Here is a 25575-nt window from a genome sequence, read left to right on the forward strand (position 1 = left end):
ACCAAACAATAGATTGGAGAGTTGATTGAGTAATGTTAATTTATTTTACTGAGAATGAAGTACACTTTTTCCTATATTCCATTTAGAACATAGAACAGTACAGCACAGAACAGGCCCTTCGGCCCACGATGTTGTGCTGAGCTTTATCTGAAACCAAGATCAAGCTATCCACTCCCTATCATCCTGGTGTGCTCCATGTGCCTATCCAATAACCGCTTAAATGTTCCTAAAGTGTCTGACTCCACTATCACTGCAGGCAGTCCATTCCACACCCCAACCACTCTCTGCGTAAAGAACCTACCTCCGATATCCTTCCTATATCTCCCACCATGAACCCTATAGTTATGCCCCCTTGTAATAGCTCCATCCACCCGAGGAAATAGTCTTTGAACGTTCACTCTATCTATCCCCTTCATCATTTTATAAACCTCTATTAAGTCTCCCCTCAGCCTCCTCCGCTCCAGAGAGAACAGCCCTAGCTCCCTCAACCTTTCCTCATAAGACCTACCCTCTAAACCAGGCAGCATCCTGGTAAATCTCCTCTGCACTCTTTCCAGCGCTTCCACATCCTTCTTATAGTGAGGTGACCAGAACTGCACACAATATTCCAAATGTGGTCTCACCAAGGTCCTGTACAGTTGCAGCATAACCCCACGGCTCTTAAACTCCAACCCCCTGTTAATAAAAGCTATTTTTATTTAGGTTTTGTACACAAGTCCTTGAATACTTTGCCATGAAATGTGCCAATTAATCCAAGTATGACATGGTGAACAAGCTCATTAGTTCAGGCTATTTTTATCCGAGTAGGTTAGATATACATAAACAGGGGAATAAGGCCAGCAAAAAGCTACAACAGATTGTTTGCACTATTTTGTGTCCTTCATTCCAACGCATGTTGAAAAACTAGCAGAAAAAAAGTTGAGTTAAGACTATTAATGAAAAGTGAGGTCTAGGTGTCAGCTTGTATTAGCACAGTGAATGGTGTGTAATGCTTTAAGATGTAATAATTTGGGATTCGTGTTTCCCACTGAGCTGCTAATTGCCAGATATTACTGCTATAGTTAGCAGCCAAAACTGAACAAAAGACAAGCCTTCTATTTAACAGACTAAGTGTCATGCCAGCCAGATGTAAAATGAGCAGCCAATGCTTACTTGCTGTTTTTATCAGAGATTTTCCTGCACTCTCTAAGAAGGGTGTGGGAAAGGAAGCGACGAGCAGGACGGTCGGGGAGGGCTGCAGCGAGTGGGAGGGAAGCAGCAAGCAGGACGGTTAAGGAACAGGAGAGAGTTGGCAAGGAGAACCCATTCCAAAATGGAAGCCATTGGGTCACGCAACATTAAGTAGGCCTCAGTGGAAAGCAATGCTAAATCGCAAATCCCAACGCAAAATGCACATACCAGCCTCATTATATCCACAATGCTAAAGTGGAGAGATGCTGAATTAGGCAACTTAAAAATGAGGACATATTTTTCAAAGCTCCCACAGCTATTAAAATATTAATTATTTCTGCTGAAAACAGTCAAATTGATACTTCACGTTATGCTCTCCGTTATAAAAAAGGGCAGCTGGTTAGCTCAATTGGCTGGATGGCTGGTTATGATGCAGAGCAACGCCAACAGCACGGGTTCAATTCCTGTACCAGCTGAGGTTATTCATGAAGCACCACTTTCTCAACCTTGACCCTCACTGAAGATGTGGTGATCTTCAGGTTAAAATCACCACCAGTCTATAGTCATCTGAGACAATAGTGATTTTACCTTTTTTTTTTAAACAAAAAGACGGGCAATTGGTACTAACCAGAATAAAGTGGAGGGTTGCATGGAGACATTTAGTTGATTTGGGCAGCACGGTAGCACAGTGGTTAGCACTGCTGCTTCACAGCTCCAGGGACCTGGGTTCGAATCCCGGCTCGGGTCACTGTCTGTGTGGAGTTTGCACATTCTCCCCGTGTCTGCGTGGATTTCCTCCGGGTGCTCCGGTTTCCTCCCACAGTCCAAAGATGTGCGGGCTAGGTTGATTGGCCATTCTAAATTGCCCCTTAGTGTCCCAGGATGCATAGGTTAGAGGGATTAGTGGGTAAATATGTAGGGATATGTGGATAGGGCCTGGGTGGGATTGTGGTTGGTGCAGACTCAATGGGCCGAATGGCCTCTTTCTGCACTGTAGGAATCTATGATTTGGGATGGGGTCAGCAATGAATACAAATTCTCTGATCTACACTCAACCTTAATGAGTCTGCAGTATTGCCAATTTAAATGATATGAATATATCTTATTATGACCTTATAAAACATCTGGTAACAAGTTACTTTGGTCTATAAAAAGGCAAGTACTTACTTTCAATAAGATTTGCTTTCAGTGCAATTAGAAGTGCCCATTCATAACAAATCACCCCATTTTCTTTTAATTCTTGTTCAATGTAGTACTTGGCCAGCATAATTAGAACCTGAATAAAACTATCAGAGGCAACATCTTGCAGTTCAGAGAAGATACGAATGGACTTTAAAAGAAATCGTTCTGAAAGACTATGGGCCTTTAAACAAAGGCAGAGTAAACCAAAATTAGCATTTACAATTGCTTGGTTAAGTTTCAGTCCTGAATCCACAGAGATTGATAACGCTCTATGATAGTTCTTAGCAGCTTCCTTGACATTCCTCATTCTTCTGAAGGAGATAGCAGCCATATTGTAAACAATCCCCTGTTGTACAGGACAACTCTGAACAGAAGGCGATTCCAGTATTGCATTTAAAAAGATAACAGCTCCAGCAGGTTGGTTATTCAGAATGTGCAACCAAGCAAGAGAAATGAGTGCATCAACCATCTCCTCAGTACTCGTGGGGGCTTCTGTGTTAATGGCCATTTTCATGTAATGAACTGCTTTTCCATACATTCCATGCAATTTGTAAATCTCTGACAAGCTGAGGCAAAGGGCTCGGCTGATGCTGTCTCGTTCAAGAATATTTGCTAACGAAAGTGCCCATTTAAGGTAGGGTGTTACTTGTGTTGGAATTGTCGGAGTGACTCTACCCATTCCACAAAGCTTTGAGGCCCCTTTCATGACAAAGTTAGCACTTTTCAAACAATCCATTAAAGTTCTAGTAGGCTGTATGCATGAGTGATTTACACAGCTTATAGCAAGGTTTTGCAGACATTTTTTATAATACAGTGATCCCAATGTAAAATGAAAGTCTAAAGAGCTCCTACTTTCTAACATCATGGTATTTCTCAAAAACTGTAGTCTTTCAATGAAAGGCAATGCATCGTCATACTGTTTAAGACTGATGTGAAGTTTAGCTAGAAGAAAGCATGCCCTTGCTTCAGTATGCTTATTTTCTGACAGCACTGCCCTCCCTAAAATGTATTTCAGAACTTCAGCTTCCATTTCAGTGGTACTGATGTAGTTTGGGATACCCAAGAGTAAGGCTGCAATCTTCTCAAAAATGGCAGAGCACTTCTCTTTGTTTTTCTGCTTCAAGTATATAGCAACAAGATTGGTGTACAGAGCGATTAAGAGAAATAGATCTCTGAATTGTCCTTTCATTACACAGAGAGCCTCTTCGAAATAAACTCTGGCCTGAGAGTACTTGAGTCTCTTGGCACACATTCTGCCCAGAAGAAAACAGATTCTTGTTTGAGCCCATTGCATCTGTCTCTTTCTTGCTGCCTCTCTTGCCACCTCGAGATAATGAACCACTTCTTCCTCTTCATTATAGCCATACAAGGTGGATTTTAGAAAGGAATAACAGGAGTCGTACAAGTTTTTGAAGTCCTTGCTGTATTCCTCATTATCGAGCATGACTAATAAAGGATGAAATATTTCACAATTGTCCAGATTTCTTATGTGGCCTATAGAGAACCTGGGCTCCTCAGGGATAAGGCCATCCTCCTGGTCACGACTTACAGAATTCCTTTCAATGATTTCCCTCCGATTGCCTGAAGGGATATGATTTTTCTCTTTTACATCATTTATAGTCTTATTCAGCTTGGCTTTCAACAATTCCATTTCTTGAGTACTTGAAGTTTGTTGTTTTCCTGCAAGGAAGACATTGTTATTTACCTACAGCATTAAAGTAAAATCTAGCAATTAATTGATTCTAGCTTATACCATAAGCAAGCTTAAAACACTTTATTACACTGTGGTTGTAGAATCAGAATATCTTATTACTTAACAGTTTGAGCATTGCTGAAAAATGACATCGTCAAGAACTGAAATAGGCTGCATCAAAGTCATCCTGCGAGATAATGGCTTCTCAGATCAGATCATTGCTTGCTGCATATTGTGCAAACTCATGAATAGGCCCAAGGTTGACACTTTTGGTCCTGAAAAGTGCCCAATCTGCCGTGAAGGACAAGGTATCTCAACAATTTGAGCAACAGGTGAAGCTAGGCTGTTTCACTTTGCAGTAGTAACACTCAGTGTTCGCCACTAACAGAATGCTGCTGTCAAGCTGCTAGGGTCCCCTAGCAGAGATATTTGAATCTTTGATAGTCACAGGTGAGGTGCCTGAAGATTGGAGGATGGCAAATGTTGCGCCTTTGTTTAAAAAGGGCTGCAGGGAAAAGCCTGGGAACTAAAGGTCAGTGAGCCTCACATCTGTGGTGGGTAAGTTGTTGGAAGGTATTTTGAGAGACAGGACCTACAGGCATTTAGAGACGCAAGGAGAGTCAGCATGGCTTAGTGAGTGGAAAATCATGTCTCAAATTTAATTGAGTTGTGTGCCAAGAAGGTAGTGCAGTTGATGTTGTCATCATGGACTTTAGTAAGGCCTTTGACAAAGTACCGCATGGTAGGTTATTGCACAAGGTTAAATCTCACAGGATCCAGGGTGAGGTAGCTAAGTGGATACAAAATTGGCTTAAATGATAGAAGCCAGAGGGCGGTTGTAGAGGGTTGTTTTTCAAACTGGAGGCCTGTGACCAGCGTTGTGCCTCAGGGATCAGTGCTGGGTCCACTGTTATTTGTCATTTATATTAATGATTTGGATGAGAATATAGGAGGCATGGTTAGTAAGTTTGCAGATGACAACAAGACTGGTGGCATAGTGGACAATGAAGTAGTTATCTTGGATTGCAACGGGATCTTGATCGATTGGGCCAGTGGGTCGATGAATGGCAGATGGAGTTTAATTTAGACAAATGCGAGGTGATGCATTTTGGTAGATTGAACCAGGGCAGGACTTATTCAGTTAATGGTAGGGCGTTGGGGAGAGTTACAGAGCAAAGAGATCGAGGGGTACAGGTTCAGAGCTCCTTGAAGGTGGAGTCACAGGTGGACAGTGGTGAAGGCGGCATTCAGCATGCTTGGTTTCATTGGTAAGAACATTGAATACCGGAGTTGGGACGTCTTGTTGAAGTTGTACAAGACATTGGTAAGGCCACACTTGGAATACTGTGTACAGTTCTGGTCACCCTATTATAGAAAGGATATTATTAAACTAGAAAGAGTGCAGAAGAGATTTACGAGAATGCTACCGGGACTTGATGGATCGAGTCATAAGGAGAGCCTGGATAGACTGGGACTTTTTTCTCTAGAGCGTAGAAGGCTGATGGGTAATCTTATAGAGGTCTATAAAATAATGAGGGGCATAGATCAGCTAGATCTAATCAGTATATTTTCCCAAAGGTAGAGGAGTCGAAAACTAGAGGGCATAGGTTTAAGGTGAGAGGGGAGAGATACAAAAGTGTCCAGAGGGGCAATTTCTTTCACACAGAGGGTGGTGAGTGTCTGGAACAAGCTGCCAGAAGTAGTAGTAGTGGCAGGTACAATTTTGTCTTTTAAAATGCATTTAGACAGTTACATGGGTAAGATGGGTATAGAGGGATATGGGCCAAATGCGGGCATTTGTGACTAGCTTAGGGGTTTAAAAAAAGGGCGGCATGGACATGTTGGGCTGAAGGGCCTATTTCCATGCTATAAACCTCTATGACTATGCCAAAAAGGACATTCTGCCTATCACACAAAGGAGTAATGTGGTATATGAACTTCAGTGCTGCAGTGATGCTAGGTATGTAGACTGTACATCCCAAATACTGGCAGATTGTATCAAACAACATGTCTCTTCGGCTGTTCACAACAGGCAAGGTACTAACCCTGCCCAACCAGCTCCTGCTTGCAAAATTCAAAACAGCGTCAAACATTAGATGTGATTCCGTGATTGAAAGACATTTGTTAAACAATCTTGAGTGTGCTAAGAATCACGTTGTTTTCCAATTTATAACATTAGGCTTGCAGTGTTGTACAATTGTGCGCGCTAGAAGCTACATATATTTGAAAAAGGTGCTATTCTTTGCGGGCAGAAAGAATATTTATACATTGTGCCCATTTCAACTAAACAAATCAGGCGACAGCCATTCTCTGGTTCATTTGCCAAGGCAATGCCTTAGCCAACCTGCCTGGTTTAAATTTAAACTAAGCTAGGCAGTTAACTGTCAGTCATTAATTAACTGGTGCATTCTCCATGGCAACATCTCTACTAGCGTCCATTTGCCAACCAATCTACACTCTTCTCATGAAGTATAAATTGTTGTTCCCTTTACATTTGATATTCCTGCGAATTATCATGAGTACAAGATGAAAAGGTTTGGTAACAAGTCTTTTTCAGCAATACTCCCAAATGACATCATCATAGTTTACTTTATTTCTAAAATACACACAGAAAAGTTACATGTACCTGTGACCAGCTACGCAGAGAACTCCACAATTGTATAACACTAAAAACAAATAGGGCTAATCCAGTTTAAGAAAACATTGAAATAATTTGCAAATATACTGATTTAGTTCCATTTACCACCCCACCACCCTCCCCACTAAAATGGTTCTGTAAATTCATGGATGCAAGAAAATCAAAGGCCTGTGATCCCATATGAAATGATATCTCTTATAATGCAAATTAATGTTCAATTTACATTGGATTACCTTTTTCATCCTCAAATTGTGGATCCAATGGTTCCAATTTATCTGGATATAAAAATACCACAATGATGAAGAAAACACAATGTTGTTTAGTCTGTTATCCTCTACAATCAACATGAAATCCTCCCTCATATGGTGTCCTATACAATATTTATTCATCAATCCACATTATAAAAAATAGTTCATCTGCTCATTATTCCATTGCTGCTTGCAGGAGCTGGGTATGAGCAAATTCAGTAAGAGTTTTAACAACACCAGGTTAAAGTCCAACAGGTTTATTTGGTAGCAAATGCCATTAGCTTTCGGAGCGCTGCTCTTTCCTCAGATGGAGTGGATATCTGCTCTCAAACAGGGCACAGAGACACAAAATCCCCCACAGCTTGCCTCCTGGACTTGAGGAAGGAGCAGCGCTCCGAAAGCTAATGGCATTTGCTACGAAATAAACCTGTTGGACTTTAACCTGGTGTTGTTAAAACTCTTACTGTGTTCACCCCAGTCCAACGCCAGCATCTCCACATTATGAGCAAATTGGCAGCTGCATTTCAATAGTGATTACATTTCAAAGATAATTCTTTATTCTAAAGCATTTTGAGGTGTCCAGTGGTCAGAAAAGACACAATATCAACACAAGTTAAAAATAATAAAACACACTTTCCTACTAGCAACAGTAACCAAGCTTTAAAAATAATCTATTGGCTGTGAAGTAGTTTGAAACATATTGAACATGATGCAGTACTTTTTAAAATTTACTTTTAGGAATATAGGAATGGGATAGGTAATTTAGCCCCTCGCACCTGTTCTGTCATTCAATGGGCAACCTATGACCTAACTCCATATACACCCCTTTGCCTTTGGTTAATTTTTTAAAAAAACTCTTACCATGGATTTAAAATTTATATTTGATCTAGCATCAACCACCATTTGTGTTAAGAGAGTTCCAAACTTCTACCATCCTTTGTATGCAGAAGTGTATCCAAATTTCTCTGAAATTTTAGACTCTGACCCTTCCTATTTTTAGACTCCCAAACAGGAGAAATAGTTTCTCTCTATCAACCCTGTCTGTCCTAAATTCCAGGGAGTAAAACCCTGGTTTGTGTAATCCATCTTCATAACTTAACACACCCTCCAGATGTTGGCAATAGTATCTATCCCTAGTAGCCTTTAGCACATTAAGAATCAATCTCTGGCACAGTGGTTCAATTCCCAGTTGGGTCACTGTCTGTTTGGAGTCTGCATGTTCTTCATGTGTCTGCATGGGTTTCCTCCGGGTGCTCCAGTTTCCTCCCACAGACCAAAAGACGAACTGGTTAGGTGCATTGGCCATGCTAAATTCTCCCTCAGTGTACTGAATGGGCACTGGAGTGTGGTGACTAGGAGATTTTCACAGTAACTTCATTGCAGTGTTAATATAAGCTTACTTGTGACACTAATAAATAAACTAAAAACTTTACACATGGATTAGTCTAGGTAAGGTGGGCAGGTCCTTAACCTATGCAAGAAGTCAGAGGGGGGAGAAACAAGGATAAGAACAAAAGACAGAAAGGGGAATAAGAAAAGTGATAGGCAGAGAAACCAAGGGCCAGAGTCAAAAAGGCTCAGTGAAAAATAATTGGAAACGGACAAGGAATGTTATAGAGACAAGCCTTACCGCTTTGTACCTTAATGTACTGAGCACTTGCAATAAAGTAGATCATACAAATAGATGTAAACGGGTATGATATAGTTGGGATTATGGAGACATGGCTGCAGGGTGACCAGGGATGGGAACTGAACATCCAGGGGAATTGAGTATTTAAGGACAGACAAAAAGGAAAAGGCAGTGGAATTGTATTGCTGGTTAAAGGGAAAATTAATGCAATAGTGAAGAAGTACATTGGCTCGGATGAAGTGAAATCTGTATGGATAGAACTGAGAAACACCTAGAGGCAAATAATGTTAGTGGGGTTGTATCTCCACCCCCAAACTGTAGTGGTGATGTTATGAATGGCATTAAACAAGAAATTAGAAACACATGCGATAAAGGAAAATCTGTAATATTGGGTGACTTTAATCTGCATATAAATTGGGCAAATCAAATTAGTAACAATACTGTAGAGGAAGAATTCTGGAGTGTGTACAGGGTGGTTTTCTGGAGCAATCGTTGAGGAACCAACCAGAGAACAGGCCATCCTAGATTGGGTATTGTGTATTGAGAAAGGAATAATTGGTAATCTAGTTGTGCGAGGCCCCTTGGGGATGAGCAACCATAACCATGATAGAATTCTTCATCAAGATGGAGTGTGATGTATTGATTTTGAGACTAAGGTCCTGAATCTAAAAGTGATGATGGTGGATAGGCAATGGCAAACATTCAACGAGTGCACGAATGAAGTGCAGCAACTGTACATTTCTGCCTGGCATAAAATAAAAAAATGGGAAATGTGGCCAAATCATGGCTTACAAGGGAAATTAGAGATAGCATTAGATCCATAGAGGCATACAAATTGGCCAAAAAAACCCAGCAGGCTTGAGAACTGAGAGCAGGAGCAGTTTAGAGTTCAGCAAAGGAGGATAAAAGATTCAGAAGGAGAAAATAGAAGAGACTGAACTTGCAGAGAACATAAAAACTGATTGTTAAAGCTTCTATAGGTATGTGAAGAGAAATAGTTTTATGAAGCCAAATGTAGGCCCCTTACAGTCAGAAACAGGGGAGTTTATAATGAGGGACAAAGAAATGGCTGAACAACTAAATATATACTTTGGTTCTGTCACCATGTACCAAAAATGTTGGGGAACACAAGGTTTAGTGAGAGGGAGGAACTGAAGGAGTATTAGTATTAGTAGGGAAATGGTGTTGGGGAAAATCGATGGGATTGAAAGTTGATAAATCCTCAGGGCTTGATAATCTGCATCCAAGAGTACTTACGGAAGTGACCTAGAAATAGTGGATGCATTGGTGGTCATCTTCCAAGATTCTATAGTCTCGAACAGTTCCTACGGATTTGAGGGTCTCTCATGTAACCCCATTATTCAAAAAGGGTGGTTGAGAGAAAACAGGGAATGACAGACCAGTCAGCCTGATCTCGGTAGTGGGGAAATTGCTAGGGTCCATTATAAAAGATTTAATAGCAGAGCACTTGGAAAATAGTGGCAGAATTGGACAGAATCAATATGGATTTACGAAAGGGAAATCACGCTAGACAAATCTACTGGAATTCATCAAGGATGTAATGGGTGTGATATTTTTAGACTTTCAGAAGGCTTTCAACAAAGTCCCACCTAAGAGATTAATGTGTAAAATTAACGCACATGGGATTGGAGGTAATGTATTGAAATTGATAGAAAACTAGTTGGCTGACAGGAAACAAAGAGTAGGAATAAAGATGTCTCTTTCCACGTGCAGTACCACAGAAACAGTGCTAGGATCCCAGTTATTCACAATATATATTAATGATTTAGATGAGGGAAACAAAAGTATTATCTCTAAGTTTGTAGATGACACAAAGCTGGGTGGGAGGGGTGAGGTGGGGGAGGATGCAGAGATGTTTCAGTGTGTTTTAGACAAGTTGAGCGAGTAGCCAAATGCATGGCTGATGCAGTATAATGTGGATAAATGTGAGATTATTCAATTTGGTAGCAAAAACAGGAAGGCAAATTACCTGAGTGTCCTTGTACACCAGTCATTGAAAGTAAGCATGCAGGTGCAGCAGGCGGTAAAGGCGGCAAATGGTATGTTGGCCTTCATTGAGAGAGGATTCTAGTACAGGAGCAGGGATGCCTTGCTGCAGTTATACAGGGCCTTGGTGAGACCAAACCTGGAATATTGCAAGTAGTTCTGGTTTCCTTATCTGAGGAAGGATGTTCTTGCTCTGGAGGGAGTGCCGAAAAGGTTTACCACACTGACTCCTGGGATGGTAGGACTGATGTAGGAGGAGAGATTGAGTCGGTTAGGATTATATTTGCTGGAGTTCAGGGTAAACCATTTCAGACGAAGGAGGAGGAGAAATTTCTTCGTCTAGACAGTGGTGAGCCTGTGGAATTCTCTACCACAGAGAGCAGTTGAGGCCAAAACATTGTATGTTTTCAAGGAGTTAGTTATAGCTCTTGGGGTTAAAGGGATCAAAAGGATACGGGGGAAAAGCGGAACGCGGTTACGGAGTTGGATGATCATCCATGAACATAATGAATGGCATAGCAGGCTTGAAGGGCCGAGTGGCCTACTCCTGCTCTTTTTTTTATGTACCTATATTTAAGAGGCATCAGAGAGTCTGTTGGGTTTATTGTGCTAACCCACAAATTACCATATTTATTAAATTCAATTTTGCAATATGCCATGATGGGATTGAAACTCATGGCCTCTCAATTGGCAATCGATCTCATGGCCACAAAGCTCCTATAAGCCCACTTAAATTCTACCTCATTAAAGTTTATTTCTACTGTAGTTCTCACTTACCTAATCGATAGACTTTACTGACGTCAGTCTGAGTCATCTCCTGGAGGGTCTTCAAGGAATCTTCTTCATTGAACGCATCCAGCTCCGCAAAAAAGTATTTTTCTGCTTCATCAATGAACAGCAGATTTTTTGCCCTAAAGACAATCATATTATTTTGAAGAATGTGATATTCTGTAACAGGCCACAAGGAGGTGTATGAGATTACTGCCGGGTGAGTATACTTCCAGTGTGCTCTCCCAGCGAGGAATCCCCTCATTTTTGCTCTATTTTCCACCAATGCCAGGTTTGGAGCTCCTTGCACATCATTGCAGCGGCATTAACTCCAAGCCCTACCAGTCTGTGACATGGTGCACTGCAGCTGACAACACTGTATAAACTGGCATTGTTATCAAAACATTAAATACGATTTGAAACCATTAAATAGAATTTTAAATTTCAATTTTGTGGAGAACACTTGTTTTAACATTAATCAGCAGAGTGAAATGGTATGTTACCTACACTTCTAACACACTGATAGCTGTAAAGAACATTGTTGTGCAGAATACTGCAACATACATATGCACAGAGGGTGCTGCGTCAATTTTAGCATTTAACTGCTAGAATTACTAAATTAAAAAGGTATGCGTATAATCACAGGGTTTAAAACAGCAGTGACATGGAGTGCTAAAGTCGAGATATATGTACAACTTTCTTGCAATAACGTGCATTTGCTTCAGTGCATCATGCTAGTGCAATGGTGATCCTATTTTATAAATATTATAGTATTTAAGTCTGAAGCAAAAGGTCAAAAGTTTTTGCAGTTTTTAGATGTTCCAAAGTAGGGAGAAACTAACTTAAGTTATCTAATTGTATTTAAACGTTGTCTTCTGTCAGCCACATATGTAATTTCCTTGATGGAAATGGAAGGGACAGATCTAGTAAACTGTGGTGTGGTTTTCTCTGCTCTTGATGGTATTTAAATCAGACAGGGAGGAGTCAAGAGGATGCCTTAGTGTGAAGCAGCAGTGATGTCAGCAAGCAAGTAGGCAAACAATCAAATTGAAATATTCGCACACTTAAATATTCAGATAGCAAAATAAAAATGTGACTGTATTAAGACAGAAATTAAAACAGGCTATTTTTTAAAAAATGTTTTTAAAAAGTATATGAAGTATAAAATAATGTTTAATCATTGTAGAGAAACGAGAAGTGTGGTGATTAAGGTTAGTGAATTACAAGTTAGTGAATTACAAGCACAAATAGCAATATAGGATAGCATTGATAATAAAAAGGGGGCTTTTTAATGGCGAGGACTGGATCCTTCGTATAAAGGATATAAAGTGTTCAGAAAAAATATAAATAAAAAAGGAGGTGTGGTGGAAGTACTGATTAGGAAAGTCCTTTTAGTGTTGGAAAGCGGGGATGTCCTTGGGGACAAGGACAGAGTCCACTTGGTTAGAATTGAGAAGCAGAGAAAGGTAAGACCACTTGGGATATTCTATAGGTCTCATAGTTGTGAGTGAGAGATAGAGGAACACATCTGCAGGAAATCACAGATGTGGAAGAACACTTGTGATGGCACTACTAGAGGATGTTATCCCAACCAATATTTGGGTAATTGTTAGTGTAAAGAGTGAAAAGGGGAGGAATTTCTGACAGGTGTTTGGGAGATGTCCTCAGCCAAACTAGAAGCGAGGCATCGTCTGATCTGGCGCAGGGAAATGAGCTGGACCAAGTAGAGCCAGTATTGATGAGGGAACATTTAGGTAAGCGTGATCATATCATAAAAAGCTTAGATTAGTAATGGAGAAGAGCAAACAACAATCTAATATAGAACTTCAAAAAAGGAAGAGGCTTAACTTTAATGAGTTGAGAAGGGATCCAGCCAGTGTTTTTTTCTCCAGCGATTACTCGCCAACGAGTATGATTGTCCACATAAGAAACTACGTGTTATTGGTCATGGATTCTTGCATGGCTGCTGAGTCTGATCTTAGAGCTGCATCTTTGACCACACACTCGACAGGTGTTTCTGGGAGTTGGGGTTGATTCTTGGGCACCAGATTGCAGGTATTCCTTTCCCAGACCGCCTCTTGACAATTCTCAAATAATTGTATTCCTTTAAATCAGGAGATTCCTCCAGGTAGGATTCTTCTGAGCAAGGATCTTTCAGGCATTGACATCTAGGTTGCATTTCTTGAGGTAAGCCTTCAGGGTGTCTTTGAAGCACCTCCTTTGTCCCTCTCTTGTTCGGGTGCCTTCCTCGAGTTGGGTGAAGATGATTTTCTTTGGAAGTCGGGACTCTGGTATCCTTAGCACGTGGCCGGCCTAGCGGAATTGGTTTCGAATGATCATGGCCTCAATGCTGGTGCCCTTGGCTTCTTCAAGGATGCTGATGCTAGTATACCGGTCCTCCCAGCTGACACAGAGCATCCATCTCAGATAGCGTTGATGGCACCTCCCCAGGGCCTTGAGGATGCCTTTAAGTAGTCCAGCTTCCTGAGCTATATAGAAAAGTTGGAGGATGACTGCCTTGTACATGAGAATCAGCACAGATAGTCATTGTTCAAGACTCTCAGCCTGAGGCATCCGAAGGCAGTACTCAAGGATTGAATACAATATTGGATCACCATGTTAATATTAGCCTTAGAAGAGAGGTGGCTCTCCAGGTAGGGGAAACGTTGCACATTGTGGAGGGATTTCCCTTTGCTCTTGATGCAAGAGAGAGAGACTGGATCTTGGCCCGGGATGGGTTGGTAGAGAACTCGAGTCTTCATGAGGTTGAGGCCAAGACCAATTCCTCGTTACGCTTCCATAAAGGTATCAAGCATGGCTTAGAGATTCTCTTCTGAGAGAGTAGAGATGGCATTGTCATCTACATACTGAAGTTCCATGAGTGATGTCAGTGTCATTTTCTTCCTGGATTTCAACTGGTTGAGGTTGAAACATTTTGCATCCATCCTGTAGATGATGTCCACTTAATTGGGAAGCTTGTTCTTGACAAAGTGAAGGATGGTCGCAATGAAGATGGAGAAAAGGGTGGGGTTGATAATACATCCATGTCGGACTCCAGTCTTGACCTTGAAGGTTTGTGTCATATTTCCGTCGGTGAGGACTGTCACTGACATTGTGTCATGGAGGAGTCAGGAGATGTTGATGAATTAAGCCAGAGTAAAATGCAAACGGAGGCTGTGAAGTTTGCACATCCTCAAAGCTTCTGCATGGGTTTTCTCAAGATGTTCCAGTTTCCTCCCATGTCCAAAACTGTGCAGGGTAGGTGGATTGGCCGTGGTGGATGCAAGGGGTTACAGGGGCATGGGAAGGCCTGGGTGGCATGTTCTTTTGGAAGGTCGGTGCAGACTCGATGGCCCGAATGGCCTCTTTCTGCACTGTAGGGATTCTATGATAAATGACCTGGGTCTAGAAATGCAGAATAAAACTTCAAAATTTACCTATGATACCAAGCAGTGAGGATTGCCTACAATAGTACATAGATGGGCTAGCAGAATCAGCAGACACGTGGCAGATGGAATTTAATATAGGTAAGTGTCAGGTGTTGCAGTTTGGCAGAAGCAAAAGGGAGAAGCAAAATAATAGCAAAGTTCCAAAGGGTTTACAGAGACAGAGGGACCTGGAGGCCCATGTGCATTGATATTTGAACCTCGCAGTGCCAACTGGTGCCAGGGGACAGTGCAAGTGGGCAGCCATTCTGGGGAGCCAAAAAGGGGGAGAGTTCCTTTATGTGAGAGGAGAGGGGGGCAGGATGAGCATCGAGGCCATTGAAGGGGAACTTGAGGGCATGCAGAGAGTGGGAGCTGGCAGTGTTGGGGGGAATTGCCAGCAATATTTCTGTGATGGTGGTGGGGGTGGGTGGGGGGGGAAGGAGAGGAATGATTTTGCGGTAAATGTGGGGTTCCCTACATGATTCGGTCGTGATAGGGGGAGCCTCCGATGATTTGAGCATGGGGGACGGGGTGGGTGGAGCCCCCGATATCTCTGGTGTGGGGAGTTTATTTTTAGTGCTGATTAGGAATGCTTTACAGACGCTGCCCCAATCTCTGTGGAGCCTGCCCTGCTGGTTTGAATAGGCCCCACCCTGCCAGACTGACAGCGTAAACCCCACCCACTTTTTTTTTCAAAGAGACTCAAGATCTGAACTGAAATCCTGGCTGTGCAACTAGAGAGATTCACGCTGGTTTTCAGTCAGAGCCTGACACAGAAAACATATGGGAACATTCTACACACAGTTTTTGGGTGGAAACAAAGTTAAAGGACAGAAAACAATTGGATTAGAAGGTACAGGTGTAATTCAGTCATTTTAAAGCCATTGATTTTGTCCTTATTTTCTCTGCCAGATGTAGAAGGGAATCTTCTTATATAACCTCATTGTGTTGTAATACACCAAGGTCACATCTGTTTCCATTATTGGCAATAATCTTTTCAGATGAGACACTAAACTAAGAACCTAATTCCTAACAGATAGACATGTTGATATAAAAAGATCTCATAGCACTATGCTGCAAGGTGTTTGGCCAATATTTATCCCTCAATTAACATGACAGGACAGATTATCTAATCATTATCACATTGTTGTTTGTGGAGGTTTGCTGTGCATAAATTGGCTGCTGAGTTTCCTACATTGCAAGACAGTGACTACGTTTCAAAAGGATTTTGTTGGCTCTGAAGTACTTTGGGACATCCAGTGGTCATGAAAAACACAATATAACTGCAAGTCCTTCTTTTTCATAGAACACCATAAAAACAGATAATTTATTTCATTGCTGGTTTGTGGGTCTTGCTGTGTGCAAATTCACTACCATCTTTCTCCATATTACAACAGTGACCACACTTCAAAAGTGTCTCATCAGAATTTGAGATTGCAAAAGGGACCACAGAAATACAAACATGTTCTTTTGCAAAATTAGAATATGACAAGTTTACATAGGATGCTTCCATTAATGGTGGACCAGGATTTTGTTAATAGAAAAAGTTGACAAGGATTGTGAAGATGCAAAATGTTCATACATTAATAGATGCAGGGATTAGGGGATTAACTGTCATAAATTAGTAGTAAACTGTTCTTTTACTTTCAAATTGATTCAAGCAACCTAACACGTTCAGAGATAAAAGACTTATATAACCTGACTGCGGTTCCATGTGAAATTATTCACTTCAGATTTAACTCATACTTACTAGTTGTGGCTCCATAACACAAATCTGAACATGATTTAATACAGATAGCATCTTCCCTTAAAGTAGAATGACAATGGTTTCTAACACGAGTAGAAGACTTCCCAGTTCTGATAAAAGGTAATCAACATTATTAACGGGTTCTCTTTCTATAAATACTACCTGACCTGCTGAGTATTTCCAGCATTTTCTGTTTATGTTTTAGATTTCCAGTGCCTGTGGTATTTTGCTTGAGAATGTTACATTTTTTGGGGGTAGAGATTGTTGTGCACTAGTTAACCAGCAACAGCTTAATTTCTCAGCAGAGGCACCCATTGGTCTGGGTTCTCCGGTAGCAGGATTCTCTGGTCCCACTGGCAGCACACCCCTGGTGGCAGGTTTCCCAGCAGCGTGGGTGGCTTCAATGGGAAATCCCATTGACAGTGGCAAACCAGAGAATCCTGCTGCCAGTGAACGGTGCGCCATCTCTCACTGCCAAGAAACACGCAGCTGGGAGGGCAGAGAATCCTGACCGTTATGTTGAGTACAGAAAAATTGCAAAAAGTTTCATCAGTATTTGTAGGAAAGAGTGAAGATGGTAGAATGTGCCAAGGCAGACAACCTGTTAAAAAAAATGACATTTAAATTTTCCTTCTCTGCTTATATTTTGAAGGCATGTAACATTATTTTATTGGATATCTTCTTTATATCCAATAGTTGCAGGGAAAACCAGAACTTCTCAAAAGGTAGTCTAATTTCAGGTTAGCACATTTTGTGTCTTGTGTTTGAAAAATAGGGAAATATTTCCTTTGCTCTCTACATGGGAGATTTTGCTGGGTGTGCAGTCATTCACATGGAGTATATTCAATATTAGACAGGTTTGAACACGTCTTTGAACCAGCTCAATTTTCCTCCATTCCTTCAGGGCATTAATAGTCCCAGGAGTCCACTATGACTATTTAATAAAGCTACATTAAGAAACGTTGGTCTGATTGAACCACCACCGCAGAAAATATAACCCATAAAAGGACCTGGTTAACATTCTGTCTACAATGCAAATCAGTTAAGTTTTTCCATAGATTCATAAATATTTATAGCATAGAAGGAGACCATTTGGCCCATTGTGTCCATACTGGGTCAACAAAGATCTGACCACACTAATCCCATTTTCCAGCGCTTGGCCCATAGACCTGGAAGCTACAACAGCATAAGTGAATATCTAAATGCTTCTTAAAATGTTGAGAGTTTCTGATTCAACCAACCTTTCAGGGAATGAATTCCACACTTCCAGCCACCTTCAGGGATCTATGGATATGCACTTCAACGTCCCTCTGATCTTCAGTACTTTCCAGGATCTGACCATTCATAATGTAATCCTTTGTCCTGTTAGCTCTCCCCAAATACATTACCTCACACCTTTCCAGGTTGAATTCCAGTTCTGTTAGCATCTTCTCAAACCACAAAGTTTAAATCTTAGAATCCTGGCTACCCTTCCCCGAGCTCTATCCAACATGTCAATGTCATTTAGAGTGGAAAGCAATCAGAATTACACAATGGTTTTAAACTGTACTGTGCAATATTAGTAATGAACTTGTTTGGAAATTTCTTTGATATTTTAGTTAACCCACACAAAATATCTCCCTCCATTTTTTTTTTGCACAGTTGACCTTATTTTTAAATGCTGTGTGTGTGATATCCAGTTCTCAATTTCTTGATTCATCTCATCTTTGATGCTACTGGTTTTAACCCAAGTGTATAATTTCAATGGTATGCACAGCCTCCAATTCCTTGTTTAAGATTGACAATGAATCATAGGATGGATGTAGCTTAATTCAATGACGTGTTCCAAAAAGTGAAAAGAAAAACTACTTACAGTGGCATAAAGTCTTTTGGTTTCACGTGATTTATTTTCACAAATCCAGTTTTCCCACTTGCTTCATTTCTCCCCAGAAACCACTGCAGACATGTGCTGAGGAAGCCAACGATCACAATCCCGTCCCCCATCTGGAAACTCAGCTCGTCAGGTCCAACACCATCGTAATCGACCACTGCTATGCAGGACCCCTGTCCTGGACAAACAATTAAAGCATGTTAAAAACCAACTTTTTAAAGACACTGCCATCTATTTGCAATGCTGCTTTTCCTCAGCCATCTTCTTAAAGCTGATGTCCTTTATGTTTAATTACTTTTCTCCATCTGTATTTTTCTCTCTACGAACTGCTTTAAGACATGAGCAACTTACCAAGTGGATGAGAAAATTCTGCTGCCATGTTGTTCCATACACCGAGGCCATCACCATACCCTTTGAAAAACCATCTAAAAACAGACAAAATTCCCATTCAAAATTATTCAGCCCATATAATGATTATTAACCTTGAGCCGGAATATTCTTGCCAGCTTATAAAACATATCCACATTTATAAAATTCATGTGAGAAAGCATAACTTTAGGCTCCAATACAAAGTTTTCCACTTTTCTCTTGCCTGTCTGCAATTTTCTGCCCATAAGCAATAAATGGGAGAAACATTGTGAGCTAGCAAATGCTGAGATGGTATATAATATGAGAGACGGCCATATGGAAGCAAAGGTGACTTGGAGGGAAGCTTGCAGATAATGTTCCCATGCGTCAGCTATTTTTGTTTTATAGATGATAGAGATCACAAGTTTGGAAGATGCTGTGGAAGGAGGCTTGGCAAGTTGCTGCAGTGTATCTTGTAGATAGTATACACTGCTGTCACTGTGCCCATGCGGTGGGGAGAGTGAATGTTAAAGGTAATGGATGGGGTGCTGATCGTGGGAATTGTTTTGTCCTGGATAGTGGTGAGCTTACTAAGTGTTGTTGAAACTGCATTTATTTTAAAAAGTGGAGAGAATTCCACCACACTTCTGATTTTTGCCTTGTAGATGGTGGACAGGCTTTGAGGAGTCAGTCAGGAGACAAATTTATTTGCTGTAGAATTCCCAGTCTCTCCCTGCAAGTTCATTATTTTAAAGAAACAAAAAAATTCTGAGACCTACTGATGAAAAGGGACGAGAAGCTCCACATGTGATTTTGAAACCAAAACTTTCTTTCCACTGACCAGAGACTGTCCTGACCATTTGGAACCACATTTTGCATAGTCAATAACAACAAGATCATTCTGTTTGGGTTCCTGGTCGTCTTCTTCACTTTTCTGAAGACTGAATGGATGACTGACAAAAAATACTCCTGAAGGGAAACAAAAAGTAATATGAACTTACAAACATTTGGTGACTTTCACTTCTGATCCTACCAGAGTGTGGGGAGTTCAGGAGATGTTGGCCAGAACTTTCAGGCTGGTCACACGGTGGATCTTCTGGTCCCGCCGCCAAAGGTGCACCCCTGCTGTGGGTTTCCTGGCAGCATGGGGTGGAGTCAATGCGAAATCTCATTGATAGCAGCGGGACCAGAAGATCGCGAGAACCACAACGCAGGGAAGGCAGTGAATCCCGCCGTTATCTCAGTTTACTATTGTATCCACTTGACAAGTGAGCTAGTCCACTGGGGATCGCCAGACTTGAGGGGACCACAGCCTGCAAAGGTGTTCACTGGCCTTCCTTAGTTGTCCCATTCCTTCTGCTCAAGTTCCATTCTGATAAAGGTGACCTTGTTCGTGGTGAATGGAGGTTCACCAGAAGGGTCATGGACTTTGGTTTTCAATAAGGAATTCACAACTTGGGCAGTTTTGAAAATATGACCTTACAGTAACAAGAATAGGTTATCTGGTCCAGTAGCTCCAGTGCTACTTAAAATGTCTAATTAATAATGAGATTATGCTCATGTTGGGCAGTAAGAGATTGAAAGAGTTTCCATTTCAGGTATTCAATATCAGTGAGGTGCAGAACCTGCATTCTTCATGAGTTTAATATCCTTATCCTGATTTTTAAATCCCTTCATACCCAACCCTTCCCAGCTGTGGCAGCTTGTATATTCTCAATGTTCACAGCTCCACCATGGCCCTAAATCATGGAATTCCCTTCCTAAATCTCTCCACCTCTCTATTTCTCTCTCCTGTTCTCTCCCCCTTCAAAATGGTCCCTACAGGTTCTCTTTGAGCAAGTCTTTAAGTCCTAACAATTTATGTGGCTTAATGTCAAATTTTGATCGATGATGAGGGCATTCAATAAAAGCAAGTCGTTGAATTTGTTAGTTTTTTCCAAGTTTAAATGCAATTCAGAATATCTGATTCTCACCTTCCTGTAAAAGAAGACTTTTGCACATCATTTGGACAGACTCTTCACTTATCTGCACCTCAATCCTGGCATCCTCTTCATCAAGAGAATTCAGCCAAAAGCCTTGATCTAACAGTAGGTTCTCCATGCAGTGGCCAACAAAACCTAAACAGCAACAGAAATTGTAATTGCAGGTTAAGAAGTGCAAGCGGTTGATCATCTAGTAATCTATCAATCGCTATTTTCTACTTATTGATACCAATAGGCCTCCACAACAGAGATTTAAAAATACAATTTGCAATATTAATATATGCATATAAAGTATATTTCTTCTAAAGCATTTCTTCAAAAGGTGAACTATAAAGAATCACCTCATCTGTGATATTGAAAGTTAATACCTAGTGAGTAATATGTTGAAAATTTCCAGATTTCTTCAAATGTTTTAAAAGTGATCACAATCATGTCTTCATCACTATGTATGGACAGCAGCCTGGCTGAAAGCTCCTGAGGAAGAGAAAACAAATGTTGACTTATGTGACTACAAAGCAGATGATGCATGGTAGAATGCTGACTTGTATAGATACAGTGCAATATTCCTAAACCAAAGCAGATTTTCTTCAGAAAGCCAAGTTGAAAAAGAAACAATCAATTACATAAACTTTTTGATGTCATGTGGGGTTGGTTAGCCTAGTTGCCTAGATGTCTAGCATGTGGTTCAAAGCAAGGCCATTTGCATGGGTTTGATTCCCATTCCAACTAAGGTAGACTTGGGATCTACCTTCCTGCCCTGCTTCAAAGAGTGGAAGGCACTGGCAAACAAGCACTGACAAAATTTCAGAAAAAAAATGCTCAGGATGAAGTACCAGCAGACAGTGAGCCAAGGAACTGCCTTTAGCTTTGGACAGAATGCATGTGAATGAATTACTGAAGTTCTATGTTTTACATAGAGTAGGTGCTATAAATAAGGAGGAAACAAATGGTGTAGTCACGCTCTTGTTTTGGCATCGCCAGACAACCATATCTAAACTGCATCTGAAATCATGCTGATTAGGTTATGCTTCAGGGTTCCACTGAAACTTATTTACATAATCATAAATGTAAAGTCTTCCAGAAACCAGTGCAATTAGGCAATGTAATAGCTTTCTTTATTTTCTTTCAAATGGAAAGCACATACAGCATTTACAATACTCGACTCAAGCACATGCTGCTAACTAATACATAAATGTGTCCTTTGGGCAACAAGCATTTTAATTCAAAAGCAAGAGCAAAGAGTTGTAACCATAGTTCACAGGAGTATGTCAATTGTCTTTAGGAACCCGTCAACATTTGTAAGGAGGCCCCCAGATAGAAAAGTTTCAAAATGATTGAAGCAACTAACCAGTCATGAAAAATAAACAATTTTAAAAAAAAATCACATTTTTGATGTTCAATTGACAAAGATGCATCGATTTTCCCGAGTTCCTAAATCTGGAAAGAGCTGGAGGAAAATCCAGTATGGGCATTTTCCCTGTAACAAATGTTGTAATTAAAAGAAACAATCAATTACATAAACATTTGCGATGTCATGTGGGGTTGGTTAACCTAGTTTTAATTCTTAAAAGCTCTGACATACTCTGCACTGCTCAAATTGTTTGAATAAACACTGCATGCATATATAGCGCAAGTTTAAAAAATATTAATGACCTCAACTTGGGTATTCAGAACATAATTTCACAAAACTTGAAAATGTAGTAAACAGTGAAGAGGACTGTAACTGACTTCAGAATGACTGGACAGGTGAGATGGGAAGACATAGTAGACGTTACAGAGAAGAGTAAAGTGGTGCATTTTGAAAGGAAGAATTAAAAGAACTACAAAGTTAATGGTACAATTTTAAAGGGGCTGCAGGAAAATAAGAGACCTGGGATTTAAATGCAGAACATGTTGAAGATGGTAGGACAAGTGAAGAAGAATGTAAAGCAGCATAGAACCATAGAAAATTACAGCTCAGAAACAGGCCTTTTGGCCCTTCTTGTCTGTGCCGAACCATTTTTTGCCTAGTCCCACTGACCTGCACTTGGACCATATCCCTCCACACCCCTCTCATCCATGAACCCGTCCAAGTTTTTCTTAAATGTTAAAATGCATTTACCACTTTATCCAGCAGCTCATTCCACACTCCCACCACTTTCTGCATGAAGAAGCCCCCCCTACTATTCCCTTTAAACTTTTCTCCTTTCACCCTTAACCCATGCCCTCTGGTTTTTTTCTCCCCTAGCCTCAGCGGAAAAAGCCTGCTTGCATTCACTCGATCTATACCCATCAAAATCTTATACACCTCTATCAAATCTCCCCTCAATCTTCTACGCTCCAGGGAATAAAGTCCCAACCTATTCAATCTCTCTGTAACTTAGCTTCTCAAGTCCCGGCAACATCCTTGTGAACCTTCTCTGCACTCTTTCAACCTTATTTACATCCTTCCTGTAACTAGGTGACCAAAACTGTACACAATACTCCAAATTCGGCCTCACCAATGCCTTATGTAACCTTACCATAACACTCCAACTTTTATACTCGATACTCCGATTTATAAAGGCCAATGTACCAAAGGCACTCTTTACGACCCTATCCACCTGTGACATCACTTTTAGGGAATTCTGTACCTGTATTCCCAGATCCCTCTGTTCAACTGCACTCTTCAGAGTCCTACCATTTACCCTGTATGTTCTACTTACAGGATCCTTGGCTTTATAAATACAGGATCCTTGGCTTTATAAATAAAGGCACAGGGGTAATTTTAACTCAAATATGGGCGAGCTGGCATGGGTGGGAGATTAAAAACTTGAAACAGTAATCAACACAAAATCACCCAATTGTGGTTTTATCAGAGGCGAGAAGCGGGGCAAGTCAGCAAAACGCACAGATGAGGTCAGTGAGTGGTTGAAACCTTTTAAGGAGGTTATGGGTCCTCACCTCTCTTTCAACCAGCCTGTTTTAGGTGTCAATAATTGATCAAGATCTAACTGAATGGTGGAAGAGAGTCATGGGACCATACAGCCTGCTCTTTGCTTCTTAAATCACAATAGAGCATTGCACTTTAGTTTCCTCATGTCATCCCTGGTTCATTTGCCAATCACTTTAAATCCACAGTTTTTGATTAATGACCTTTCTGCCACTGGAAATAGTTTCTCCTCATTTACTTTATTTGAACACCTCTAATTGAATCTCCCCTTAACCTTCTCTGTCCCAAGGAGAACAACACTAATTTCTGCACATAATCCATGGTATTCTAGTAAATTGCTTTTGCGCCTTCCCCAAGGCCATGACATCTTTCCTAAATTGAAGAATTTAATATAGTGCTCCAGTTGAAACCCAACTACTGTTTTTAAAAGATGCAGCATGATTTCCTTAATTGTACACAATTCCTCTATTTATAAAGCCAAAGATCCCATATATATTTTTCCTTAAACACAGTCTTCTCAACTTGCCTGGCCACATTCAAAGATTTGTGTACATACACCGTATGGTCTCTCTGCTCTTGCATTCCCTTTAAATTTTTACACTTTACTCCCTATTGTTTCTCCTTATTCTTCCCAAGTAATTCATCAATTCCCTCTTCTCCACAGTAAGTTGCATCTGCCACGAAAATACCAATTTTTCCAGTGCGCCTATGCCCTTCGGAAGTTTGTCACTTTCCTCCTCATTCTTTATTACATTTGTGAGTTATGCATCACCTGAAAATTTTCAAATTTTGCTCAATATACCCAAGTCCAAGTCATGCACATATATGGAAATGAGCTGCCATTCCAAAACCCACCTCTCGGGAATAGAACTACATACTCATCAGTCTTAAAACAACTGTTCACAACTAACATCCCTTTTGTGCCAGACAGGAATGTACAATTGTTCAACTTCATCCATGTGTAATGTTTGCCATTGCCTATCCATCATCATCACTTTAAGTAACATTCCCCAATCCATTATAGCAAAAAAGTCGGGCAGCATGGTCAGTGCAGTCTTGGAGGGCCAAAGGGCCTGTTCCTGTGCTGTAATTTTCTTTGTTCTTTAATTAGATGTCCCTTTATCGCATGTGTTTCCAATTTCCTGTTTAATACCACCCCCAACATCATTATATGGGGATTTATATGCAACCCCCACTAATGTTTTTTGCCCCTTGGTGATTCTCAGCTCTACCCATACTATTCTATGTCTTCGGAGCCAAAAACCTTCCTCACTATTGCATTAATTTCCTCTTTAACCATCAATGCAACCCCACCATCTTTTCCTTTTAGTCCGTCCTTCCTAAGTACTGAATATCCCTGGATGTTCAATTCCAATCCCTGGTCACTCTGCAGCCATCTCTCTGTAATCCCGACTATATCACATCTGTTTCCATCCATTTGTGAGATTAATTCATCCACTATTTGTGAATACTCCATACATCAAGACAAAGCCTTGAAGCTTGTCTTTCAACATTGTTTGTTGCACTCACATTACTTTTTGCTATGGCCCTCTGATTCTGGCCCTTGATTTCTCTGTCTCTCTCTTTTCTTATTCCCTGTCTTTTGTTCTTATCCATGTTTCCCCCTCTTCTGACCCCTTGCATTGGTTCCCATCCTCCTGCCACTTTACATACATAGCCTATTTGCCACAGCACTGTGCCAGTCACGTTACAATGAATAGCACATTGCTGGGGCTGTAGGGTTGGTCAGATTCTGATCTTTGCCTGTGTTGTCTATAAGGACACCACTGTACTGTGGCACTCATGCAGAACTCCACTTCCACAAACAAGCATCTCAACTGGGGTGGGGTGAGGCGATGGTGGGATGACTAATACAAGGTGGGCAAATGGGGAAGTAAAGCTGTGCGAGGGGGGGGGGAAAAGGAGGCACGATGGAAAAGGCGGAGGGTCAAG

General features: G+C 40.9%; 2 protein-coding genes across 2 annotated transcripts in view; both read right to left on the bottom strand.

Moving 5' to 3' along the window:
• lyar (Ly1 antibody reactive homolog (mouse)) overlaps positions 1–25575 on the bottom strand; it is a 355306-nt gene that overhangs the window by 164757 nt on the left and 164974 nt on the right. The window lies entirely within an intron of this gene.
• The window catches only part of sh3tc1 (SH3 domain and tetratricopeptide repeats 1), a 62642-nt gene that overhangs the window by 15678 nt on the left and 21389 nt on the right, over positions 1–25575 (bottom strand). The window contains exons 5-12 of the mRNA XM_078211993.1: positions 21080–21185; positions 20703–20846; positions 19509–19698; positions 18733–18806; positions 18364–18559; positions 11346–11479; positions 6917–6958; positions 2338–4032 (exon numbers count right to left, since the gene is read on the bottom strand). Coding sequence (XP_078068119.1) covers positions 2338–4032; positions 6917–6958; positions 11346–11479; positions 18364–18559; positions 18733–18806; positions 19509–19698; positions 20703–20846; positions 21080–21185 — 2581 coding nt within the window. The remainder of the gene's footprint in view (positions 1–2337; positions 4033–6916; positions 6959–11345; positions 11480–18363; positions 18560–18732; positions 18807–19508; positions 19699–20702; positions 20847–21079; positions 21186–25575) is intronic.

The sequence above is a fragment of the Mustelus asterias genome, chromosome 1 (assembly GCF_964213995.1).
Source record: "Mustelus asterias chromosome 1, sMusAst1.hap1.1, whole genome shotgun sequence".
NCBI lineage: Eukaryota > Metazoa > Chordata > Chondrichthyes > Carcharhiniformes > Triakidae > Mustelus > Mustelus asterias.